Source organism: Microcaecilia unicolor, chromosome 3 (genome assembly GCF_901765095.1).
Source record: "Microcaecilia unicolor chromosome 3, aMicUni1.1, whole genome shotgun sequence".
Classification (NCBI taxonomy): Eukaryota; Metazoa; Chordata; class Amphibia; order Gymnophiona; family Siphonopidae; genus Microcaecilia; species Microcaecilia unicolor.
In genome coordinates this window covers 378,345,181-378,357,222 of record NC_044033.1, presented here as the reverse complement: position 1 = coordinate 378,357,222, position 12,042 = coordinate 378,345,181, and the positions used below count along the sequence as shown (strand labels likewise).

At 41.6% G+C, this 12,042-nt stretch overlaps 1 protein-coding gene across 1 annotated transcript in view; it reads left to right on the top strand.

The window, feature by feature from the left end:
- Positions 1-10,391: 10,391 nt before the first annotated feature.
- Positions 10,392-12,042, top strand: part of LOC115467000 (DNA (cytosine-5)-methyltransferase 3A-like) — a 96,380-nt gene continuing 94,729 nt past the window's right edge. Inside the window, 2 exon segments of the mRNA XM_030198631.1 lie at positions 10,392-10,490; positions 10,894-11,046. Of these exon segments, the coding sequence (XP_030054491.1) occupies positions 10,472-10,490; positions 10,894-11,046 (172 nt within the window). The 5' untranslated portion in view covers positions 10,392-10,471.

Below are 12,042 nucleotides of genomic sequence, written 5' to 3'. Positions count from 1 at the left end.
GTGGCTAATACTTGTCAAATCTCTCAAAACCCTTCTCCCTCAATGTACACAGACTGTTACAGGGTCCCCTAATGGCAACCTTAGAAACTAATAATAATAATAGACTATGAGCACAAATGCTCAACGTGTAGGTAACAAAATGCCTGATCTGGAAGCCCTGATGGACTTGAATGGGATATCACCATACCTGGATATAATTGATGTAGGAGAGAGAGAGAGAAGCAGAAAAGGGGGAGCAGTGGTGAAAATGCAAGTGGTGTGGGCAAAGAGGCGGCACTGTGATAGCCTTTGAAAGAGAAGATGGCACTTCCATCCTCACAGGTAGTCTACAGACCTCCAACTGAAAAATAAGAACTGGACAGGGATCTGATCAATGTTATCATAAAAGTGGAAGTGAAGGGAGAGGTTATAATACTGGGCAACTTGAATCTACCAGATGTGGATTGGAGTATCCCATCTGTAAATCTAAAGAGAAATAAAAAAAGATTATGGATGCTTTACAAGGGGCTTTGTTCAAGCAAATTGTGGCAGAATCTCCTGTCAATGATGGATTTAGTATTCATGAATGGAGAAAATGTGTCTATTGTCCAGGTGGGTGTGGAGGGGGGTTAACAGGGGCTGAGTATATGTCTAAGTAATACTCACACCTGGCCCCTAGGCCCTGTAGCTCTGTACCTGCCAAAAATGAGGCTAGTACTATTCTGTACAAATAAGATGTATAAATGGCAAAAGGAAAAAAATTCAGCTAGCAATAATACACTGAGCAATATAATTCCTATACTACTGCTAATGATATCTTAGGCAAACAAAAGGGTAAGCGTAATGGTATTTGATATAGTATCTAACAGAATAGCACAAATGTACCAAATTGATCTTACTCAGCACAACAGTAATAGAAATGCTCCTCCCTATACCAATAGTAGAAGAATCATAAGCCTTATGACCTTTTAGTGTCAGCTCTAAGTCTTGGAATTCAGTAACCAATACTGTCTGCATAACCTTTGTAAACAGTCTTTATGATTGGTTACATTGGAGACAATAGATGCTGACAGACCAATCTGGGAGGTACTCTCCATGTGGATATCTGAGAGACCATAGCTCTGATTTGGTATGACAAGAGTTAATTCTGGAATGTTTTGTCTTGACTGGTAGTGCTGCACAGGTAATGGTTGGTTTCTGGCACTAGTTTCAGGACAGTTTGATTCAGTACACAGCAGGGGAATAAATATGCGGTCCATGATCTTTCACACAAAAACAGGCTGGATGGGAAATTGCTGAGTTAAGTCCATAATGATGTGCAAGCATCAACATTCAATCTTGGACTGGTATAGTTTGGTTCTGTGCTGCACATAAAATGGTGGTCTAGGCTACATACCCCACAGATGCCCAAGGGCATATGTGGGAATAGAGTAGGTACTATACCATTTACAGAAAAAAGTGTTTTGATCACCTTGCAAAACTAAAAGTGGACAAAACCATGGGTGCAGATGAAGTACTATACATCCTGGGATACTGAGAGGTTCTGGCAGGTCCCTCTAAGTAAGTTGTTCTCAAACCTATCCTGGGAGACCACCAGCCAATCAGGTTTTCAGAATATACCTAATGAATGTGCATAAGACAGATGTGATGCCACCTCAGTATATGCAAATATCTCTCATGCATATTCATTAGGAATATCCTAAAAACACAACTGGCTGAATGTACCTCAGGACAGGTTTGAGAACCACTGCTGTAAAGGATGTATTTAACAGATCCTTGGGAGAGGTTCCATGGGACAGGACAAGGGCTGAGGTGGTCCCTCTTCATAAAAGTAACAGAGAACAGTAGGAAACTACAGGCTGCTAAGCCTTACTCTGGTATTAGGAAAAGTAATGGAGAAACTGCTGAAGGGGTGTAAGATCAAAGACAACATGGCTTACCAAAGGAAGATCATGCCAAACAAATCTGATTGACTTCTTTGACTGGGTGCTCAGAAAACTAAATGGAGGGCATGCGTTGATGTGGTCTACTTCGATAGGCACAATAGCTTCAAGGACAAAAAGGAAAATGGGAGATTCTTTTTTAGTTCAATATTTTTATTGACTTTGAATTACAATACAGAAACAGCAACAACTCTTAAAGGATGACAAGTTCCTCCTCTTTTGCAGCCACCTCCTCCTACATTCTGACAAGACATATAGCATTCCACCACTCAGTCATACTCAACTCAGAATTACTTTTTCATTCAGACAAGATTGATTGAATATCAATTCCCATAAGCATATAAAATAATTTAGCTATGTTCACCGCAGATCATGAGGCAACACAGCTGATCTCAAAATCACAATCCTTTCACTAAGATAACCTGAATACCAAACACACACACTGAACCTGATCCCAAACCGGCTCAAATTAGAACAGCCAAACAATATATGAAACAAGGATCCCACAACAGACCCGCAAGACTACATCAGACCTATCCCCAAACAACTTTGATACCCTCAGAGGGGTCCAGAGCATGTACATAGAAGAGTGATTTTGTAATCAAAGCCAACAAGAATGGCCTACATACTCTGGTCCAAACATACTCTCAGAAGGAATCAGAAAAACCTCTCCTCAAATCATTCTCCTAGACATGTTCCAATGCTCTGCACCTAAATGCACCCTTAAGCTTAACCATTCTGTTTATTGCAAGTACCCTTCCAGCTATTCCAACAATCTTTAAACACCAATCGTTGTACTCTGAATCCCCACTCCCGGAGCACTGCAGACAATGCCTCACTTGCAACCATTGACAGCAATGCCTAGCCTCCAAGCCAAATTCATTCTTAACCTCATCAAAAGTCCAAAGACTCTATACCGAACAAGCTTTTGTACAAACCAGATACCCCTGCTCTGTCACTCAGGTCAACTAAACACTCTCCTGAATTTGCAGCATCAAATTAAACCAAATAGAAATACAATCCAACCCTTGCCATGACATATCCAAACATTGTGCCAAATACTTTTAAACCTTTGGCACACTCACCGAAAGTAAATCGCCAGAAACCTGCACTATAAACATACTCCGTAAGGGAAATGGGTTAGCAAGCACCCTCTCCAATTGCAACCACCTAGGCACATCTAGTTTTTGGATCACCCTGATCCAAAACCCAGACAGCAGCAGCCCCCAAATATGCATAATCATACAGCTTAAAGTCTGGAAAATTAACTCCCCCTCTGGATTTTAACAATTTTAACTTCCTTAATGCTATTCCTGGCAGCTTACTACACCACAAAAATTGCACAATCTTAAATTCCAGAGCCTTAAAAAGGGGAATCTGGGTATAGAATTGGTACCATACTCATAATTCAATACAATGGTGGCCATTTTAACAAAGTGTCATCTACAATCTGCTTCACAGCATCTCTATTGTACTCCAAAGAACTCTCAACTACGTTTACCATTTCAGACGCGCCCACAACAAAGGTGAATCCTCCAAATGCCGTCTTGCACATGCAAATTTCCCCTAATTAATTTTATAACCTCAAATTATAGGAAACTGCTCTATCAGCACTAACAACGTAGGTAAAGGCTGAACATGTAAGTAAAACAACAAATCATCCGTATAAGCAGACAATTTACAGGTAATCCCTGCACATTGCACATCCACCTTTTTATTGGGTAGGGATAGAAAAATAGTGTATTAATATTAAAAAAAACTGCACTCCTAAATTTGCAACCTATTTTCAGCCAAACTTAGGAACCTAAGCTTTCAGCTGAAAATTCTTCTTCATTTAAGAGTTAAAAATTGTGCTTATAAAATTTAGGCCTCCAGTTCATTTGCCTAGATTTATGAGCCTCGCACTGGAAATCAGTGCTAAGCTGCTAACGGTTTTCCCTGCCCTAAATCCACCCCTGTTACCACCCACTTTTTATGCTCTTAAATTTAGGAACTTAGTGACATTTTCAGTATAAATTTAGGTACTCAATCCTAGTAAATGTTTTAAGAGACCAATTTAAGAGGATAATTTTCAGGAGCATAAATTGTTGAATATCTGGCCCCATAAGGCAAATCCAGGTTGATATTCAGCCTGTGGCAGTCATTTTTTTTATTGCTGATCACTGCGGTCAAAATTAGCCCTGGACATTCAATGCTGGGTTATGTCCAGGCCCCAGAACTGAATATCTGGTGGTAATCCATTTTAAGCTGACTGCCTAGTCATATGAGAATTCTGGCCAATATTCAGCCAGAGTCTGCGTAAGGGAATCTGGCCAGTTCCCAATCCCCCCTCTCTCTCTCTCTCCCTCACTCCCAGCCCCTGTAACATCAACAGGGCTTCCTCCCTCCCCATGGAACTATGTAAGGGGGTCTAGGCCGTTGTCTACATAGCTGTAATACAGAGCTTGGCTTGACAACCTCCTGCAAGAACAGAGCCCAATGCAGGGTGAACTTTAACCTGAATTCACTCATCAACTAGAATTGGACTACTTAGCTGATGTCATTGTTTGCACAATCACTGTGCACTGAACCTCTTGTACAGAGACCAGTTTGACCCTGCCACTCCGGTACCTGGGTTTGGGAACATTCCTGAATTCCAAGAACTGCATATTCAGTGATGTAAATGTAGTTTCTAAGGTCTGAATGTTCAGAATAAAGGGAGTAGCTTGCTTATCTTCAAAAATAAGGCCTCCACAAGAACCGTACAAAGAAGGAGCTGGAAACCAAGAAAACGAATTGGTTTTTCCATTCAACCTGAATTACCATCATTTCAGGCTTCTACCAGCCATTCTCTCCGCTGCTGTACTACCAGGGATCTCCTGAATCCAGCTGCTCTTCTAGTGTCCTGCACTGTCATCACCTGCTACCCTCATCTACAGCCAGGTTGTATGCCAGCACTATTATTGCTAAAGGGTAATAATAAGAGGCCTGATTTCAGGGCCTAGTCCAGAGTTTGTGTGTTCACGTGGATAAATTTTTGGATAAGAATATCTGTCTTTATTACTTCTTCCTGAGTTACCTCGCATTTCTACATAATTCGTAGAAGCTAGTTATTCATGTTTGTTCTTTGGTTGTAAATAAACAGCCTTTATTTTTATAATAATTGGCCTGTTTCCTTGCTTGTCAGTTCCAGGAGCAATAGAACTTGAATTCAAATAATTTATGGGTCAGGGTTTTAAAGAATCCTGATAAAAGCTACCATTACTCAATTTGCCCATCCCACTCCCCGCCACCCCAACCCCCCCCCCCCCCCCCCCCCAGGTCTACCTGCCCAGTTCTTTGCAGAGGAAAGGGCAGGAGTGATGCTCACTTATTCCTGCCTTTTGTGGCTGTGCCTTCAAAATGGCTCCCACAACCTTTAGGGGCAGACTCACAGTACTGTGAAGTACCACAAGATTATCACTAGAAGTCACAGCAGCCATTTTCAAGGCACAGCCGTGACAGGCAGGAACAAGTGGGCATTGCTCTTGCCCGTTCCTCCACTAGACCACCAGGAACAGGCAGGTAGGTCTGGGGGGCTGAGGGGTGGGGGGTTGGTGGTGTTCCAGGAGGGAGGGAAATCAGAAGGGGGCACAGATAGGAGGCATATTTAGGACTTCTTTATATGCGGTCCTATATGCCCGCTTAGTGATGCGGGCACTAGCCTGAATATTGCCGGCACCACATAACTGCCAGCTCCCCCACAACTCCTCCTCCTGACTTGCCCACTTCAAACATGGTGGGGCAAAGCCAACATTCAGCAGCACTGTCCGATTAAATGACACTGAATATCAGCAGTTAGACAGCACAAGCCTCTCCTGCCCACTTCAATCGCTTTGAATATCGCTCGGATTGTTTTTAAGGAGGGCCAGATGCACTAAACTTAACGAGCCAGCAACATGGTTTTTAAACTGGTTCTAGCCAGTTTAGCACGCAAGTAGTAAACCGGGACATGCAGAAAAGGGTCCTCCGAGCCATTTTTCTGTCACGGTAGCAGCTAACGAAAAAGGAATGCAAATAAGCTAATTGCTATTATAATGTGAATGCGATGCGATGCACTACCGTTTCCGACCCCATGCACAAAAGCAGTCCCTACCTTTACCGTGGAATTTTTTAAATTTTTTTATTCATCAATTTAATTTTACACGCTTAACATGCAATTGAAATACATTGCATAACTTGAATAATAAAAATAAGAACAAAATTAACTATGAATATCAAGAATTACGGGCTCACACATTAGCCCTAGGAAAAAACAAGTTATACAATTAATTAGACCACAACTAAGCAGTAAAAGGGGGGAGTGATTTAGATAATAGGAGATCTCAAAAGAGGAAAACAAGAAACTTTGCATATATGGCCTGGCCTATATATTCCCTTTATATCTTTTATAACCAGATGATATCACTTACTCTATAGGTTTAATGGCCAGTTTTTTCATTTCTAAAAATGCTTTAAGATGTTCTGGCTCAAAAAAGGTATACTTAACACCCATATATTTAATCAGACATTTGCAAGGATATGCAAGTAAATATGTTGCTCCCAACGCTCGGGTCTCCTCTCTAAACAACAACATTTTTTTTCTCCTATCTTGGGTTGTTTTGCAAACATCAAGATATACCCATACTCTCTGACCACAAAAAGTTTTCATAGCATTTTTAAAGTATAACTTCAAGACTGAATTCAAGTCCTGTTCAAAAACAAATGATATCAATAAAGTTCTTCGTTGATCTATTTCAGAAAGAGATGTTTCTAGGATTAATGATATGTCCAGCTGGTCATGAGAGTCCGAAGGCAGATTTCTCACATTGCTTTTTTTATCGCTATCCCGCAGATCAGCTTGCAGTGGAATTTACCGTGGAAATTTTAACGGGAGGTGTGGACCTGCTGGTTCTTCATTATTGCAAGTAGGAGAAGGGGAGAAACAAGGCAGGGAAGATAGAGCACAAAAAAAAAAGTATACCAGCTTACACGCAGTTTCTTTGCATGTATGAAAGCCGTGTCATATGTTTCTTTTTCAAATGACATTTTACTGGCAAGAAATTGGGGAGGGGGGGCAGTACCGAAATGTAAAGCATAAAAGTAATGGTGACTTACCAAAAATGCAAGGAAAATAAGGGTCCATCAAAGAAACAGCGTCTGTGGGAAACGGGCTTGGTTCCCCCCCCCCCCCCCCCCCCCCCAGCTGTTCCTGCTGCTTCCTTCTATTGGCCGGCCAACATCCTAGAACACCCATCTCCCTGTGAACTGATTGGATCTGAACTTCCTGGTGTCCCTTTCCACAGAGAGGGGCTAAATCAATTGGACAGCATCAGCCTGGGATGTCCCGTCCATATTACCGGAGGACAGGCAACTCAAGCTATGCTCGTAAGTCTGTCACATTCTTAAGTTGCACAGTCCGCGAGCTTGGGACTACGTGCATGTCCTGGGCTCGAGGACAGCCATGTTGGAGGTGATTCCTTGGAGGTGATTCCCTTACAGCTCTCCCTTCTCAGCAGATGGTCACTGATCTCTCAGGACTATCAGCGTTGCCTACTGTGGTTTCCTCGAGCAAGACTCGGCTTGTCTTATTTGCAACTTGTGCAAGCTCTTCAAAAATATTTAGGGAATATATCAGATTTGACAGATGAGTGGATTTTGGAACTTTATTATAAAAACATTGTTAGCAGGTGGTTATCTGACTTTGCATTTTTATACGTTGCTTGCTGATGACAATAGGCGTTTAGGGGTGGAAATGTGTTGGGAATATGATGTTGATTTACAGCTAACAACAGCAACGGAATAGCCTTTGGGTCTCTATTATGACTATTTTCAAAGCACTTAGCCTTCCAAAGTTCCATAGAAACTAAGTGCTTTGAAAATATGCCTATGACTCATTCAGTCTCCTAGCCATGTTCTCAGGGGTTAGCCATGGTCAGTAGGGTTGCCAACTGAATCCAGAGTCACCTGATTTGTTGATCCAGTCCTAGTTTTACCCAATTAAATGCAGAGGCTTGCACTTCTGATTTACCATTGCATTCCCTAAGAAAAGCAAGACTACAAGTCCCTGCATGCCAGGGGTGAACCCAAGACTGGATCAACCCTGTCAGGCGAATCTGGATTCAACAGGCAACCCTAAATTGGTAACCTACCTGTTACAATTTCAAAACGCACCTCTATTGTGTGTGTGCCAGCATATCCACTGAGTATTGTTAGCACACGCCACACTGTGGAGGCCTGACAACTCATACAAGGCAGTCATGGTGTGCTGTTGTTTTGAGTATCCCTACTCAGACAGTCCAGGACGTGAGACGGCTGACTGCCTAAGGTCTGCACCATCTCCCAGAGGAGAGTTCATTGCCAGAAAATGTGGTAAAGGCGGTTAGCTTAGCAGAGTTTAAAAAAGGTTTGGACGGCTTCCTAAAGGAAAAGACCATAGACCATCAGAGGTACTTGATGGTCTCCTTCTCACCAGGGTTCTCTATGTATACGCTGGCTATCGGTGAGGTCCATGAACTGTTTTCTAGATCTATATATCTGCTGAACCAGACTTCTCCCTCTCCTCTTCATCTGTGCCTCTGCAGATTGTGAAATGCAGGAGCTATGATACGGACAGCACTCATGCTTTCTCCAGCAGCCATACAGAGACACACACATACTTTTATACGGGGATGGTATGGAGGGTCAGGGAGGGGAGTAGTGGTGGGGGTAAGACAGAGAAGGTGAGTGGGGACAGAGAAATGGACACAGATGGTGCAGGGAGAGGCCAGAAGAGAGTACAGTGGAGTAACAAGGACAGAATGCAAGTGAATAGGTTGTATAGTGCACTGAGGCATACACCTAAATTCCAAATCACATTTAAAACAAGGCAACAGTGTCTGAAACACAGCCAACTCTGGTTGCTGTGACTTGCAAGTACAAATTTCAACGCAAAATTCAAACGTCATTAGACTGCACGGTGGTCCCCAGTTCCACACTGAAAAATAAAGGATACTCTGTAAAATAATATTTCCACTAGTAGCTTGCATGTCAAGCAGCAGGCGGTCAAAACTAGAGGGAAAAGCCTGACATTTGGTTGCAAGTGTATGAAGATTAACCTGCTTATGTTTTCATGTAGTAACAGTAATAAATAACCTCTTTGCAGCTAGACAGTCCCATGCTACATGTCAATAAGTGGTGGTCTGACAAAAGCACTGACATATATTTAAGTGCATCCAACTGGACTGAGGATAAACGTGATATAAAAATGTCCTCTTAATTGTGTGGGCATTTGAACAATCTGGCAGAAGCATGCTGCTTCCATAAGAGGCAAACAATCTGTTGCTGTCCCTGTTTTGGGATCCTCATAATAAACATTAAAGTCCCCTGATACTATTAAACTGGGGAACTGTGCGTACACCTCAATAATAGAAATAAGTGTCCCATACAGCATTACCAAGAGATGGCAGGCAACAAAGGAAAATAAAATTAAAATGCAGGTGCTTGGCTCCAGAGTAAAATGGATTCAGGATAGACAGGAGCTTAAAAAAAAAGCATTTATTTTATTATTGGAGTACTAGCATACAGCACAGCCATATTGCCACCATTCCAAGTATCCTGATGTTTAAAGTGAAATTTGAAGCCCGGTGCAGCTATTTGTATCAGGAAGACCTTATCCCTCAGCCTCAACCAGGTTTCAGTAATGACAAAAATCGAACACTGATATTTCTGTAAAATGTTGTGTATTAATAAGCCTTTGCTTTTGATGACTCTTACTTTAAGAAGCCCTAATCATCCTATCCTAACTGGTAAATGGTGTAAAGGGTAGCGAGTTCAGTTTAGTATTACCAAAATAATCAGTGTTATTACCAACAGATGAGCCTAGAAGCACCAAGGATTAGAAAACAGGCTATCTTGAATGACTGGAATAGCAATGTGTTGCACAAGGCAATGTAGAAAGCACAGGTGAAACAGAGCAACAAACTATATCAGATGTGTAGTGGAGCTGCTGCAGGTAACACAACCGCGCACCTTTTGCAATGCAACAGATGAGTTTAGTTAAATCAGAAGGGACCGCTGACATCACCTCCAGTTGAGGGTGGGGTGTGGCCTGTTAGACCAATAATGGCGATGAAACAAAAATGGTTTTTTCAACGTCTATATAGACAGTGCCGACGAATTCATTCTGATTATATTAGTGATTATCTCACTATCTCTGTGAGTTCTTTTTCGGATGAATATTAGTATAAGCCAGCTTTGAAGACCCCTGAGGAAGGCCTTTGGCCGAAACATGGACCGTGTTGGGTCATAATAAATTATATTTTTTGGCTTTTACATTTGCGAACTCAGTCTGGTCTCTCTGGATTGCTCCCGTTTATTTTTGTTTCATTGCTGTCCCTTTACGGGAGATTTTGGACTCTTCTTTGTGTCGCTTCTAGACCAATAATGGCAGCAGGGAGCAAACAGAGAAGCTCTGGTCTGGGGAAGCTTGACAAATCGAGTAAACACAAGTAGCAGGGAATCAACAGAAAAGCATTTGCAGTCCCGACCCTAACCCAGCCCCACGTCTGGGAATGCTTTCGTTCAATGCAGGTGAAGCATGCGTGTTGTGGCGAAGCATGCTTACTTTTCCATGCAGGGCTGGAGGGCATTTCCACTGCTAAAGTACAGTTTTTAACTGCCTTTAGGCACTTCCCTTTAAAAATTGGCTTGCATAATATCTGTTTACCAACATGCACTGCAGATACTTTTCAAACAATTTTGCCTCCCTATTATCATATAATAATGTAATGGCCTTATTAAACTTACATACCTTTTATGATGACTAGTTGGGCTTAAAAAAAAAAAAGGAACATGTAGGTTAAGCAAAATTCTGTATCTCCTGTTGCCGTTTGACTCGATCAGGGTTAGCTACACATTGATAAAAAGAGCTTTGCTTTTCAATCTTGATTTTTAGCATTATTATGACTGTCCCTGTTCGCTTCATTTTGTACAGAGGAGCGGAAACCCTATAAAGAAGTTTACGCAGAAACGTGGGTAGAGCCAGAAGCGGCTGCTCACGTCCCACGCCCACCTCCTCCAGCCAAAAAACCGCGGGAAAGCAAGGAGAAGCTGACGATCCAAGAGATCATGGATGAACAGACTCGAGGTGGGAACACGGGGGCTGCCTGATCACATGACATGAAAGTAATTTGTGGAGAGGAGCCGGGCATTTGTATTAGATTTGTGTTATTTGGAGAATGGATGGTGGAGGCTGGTTGTTTAGGGTTTACTACTAAGTTAGCCACTTTCTTTTATTCCAAAATATTTAATCAGGTCTTCATTTAAGGATTGTACTTATGATTTTTCTGAAACATCACCAATCTCTGATCCAATCCCTGCTGATAGGATTTGGATTAGGATCTGTTTTATTCTTTATTTCACAGGTACTCTAAAACACATTGTATTTTGGACCCTTGTCTCTGCTGACCTGTCTTTATTTGTTTTTAATTTTCTATTTGACTGGTTTCAGCATCTCCTTAGACAGGGGCTTTTTGATTAGAAGTTAGGTGAAATAATAATTACTGCTATTATTAAAGATCCTGAACTCTCTTCTACTTTGGTCTCTAATTATCGTCCTGTGGCATCCATTCCATTATTTACCAAAGTCATGGAAGGTCTGCTTTGTCATCAACTTAATGATTATGTGATGAAACATGATACTTTATATCTGTCCCAATCCGGAATTATATCTAGTTATAGCACAGAGACAAGAAACATCTGTGATTGATAGAATAAGATCTTTTTTGTGTAAAAATGATGAAGTACTTTTGCTACAATTTGATTTTAACATCCGCCTTCAATCTAGTGGATCATGATCTGTTTATTACAGAATTTAGTGAGATTCGAATTGCTGGTAATGTCTTGGCATGGTTTAAAAGATTTTTGACAACTAGATCATATAGAGTACGACAGGGTGGAGAATTTTCAAATAGATGGAGTAATCCTGGTGGAGTGCTCCATGGTCCCCCATTATCTCCCGTTTTATTCAATGTTTATCTTCACAGCTTAGGTATTGTACTGAGGCTGGTTTCTCAATTTATAGCTGTGCAGATGACCTATCTGTAAATTGTTCCAGTCATTTCCACTTTAAGACAAGAATTAT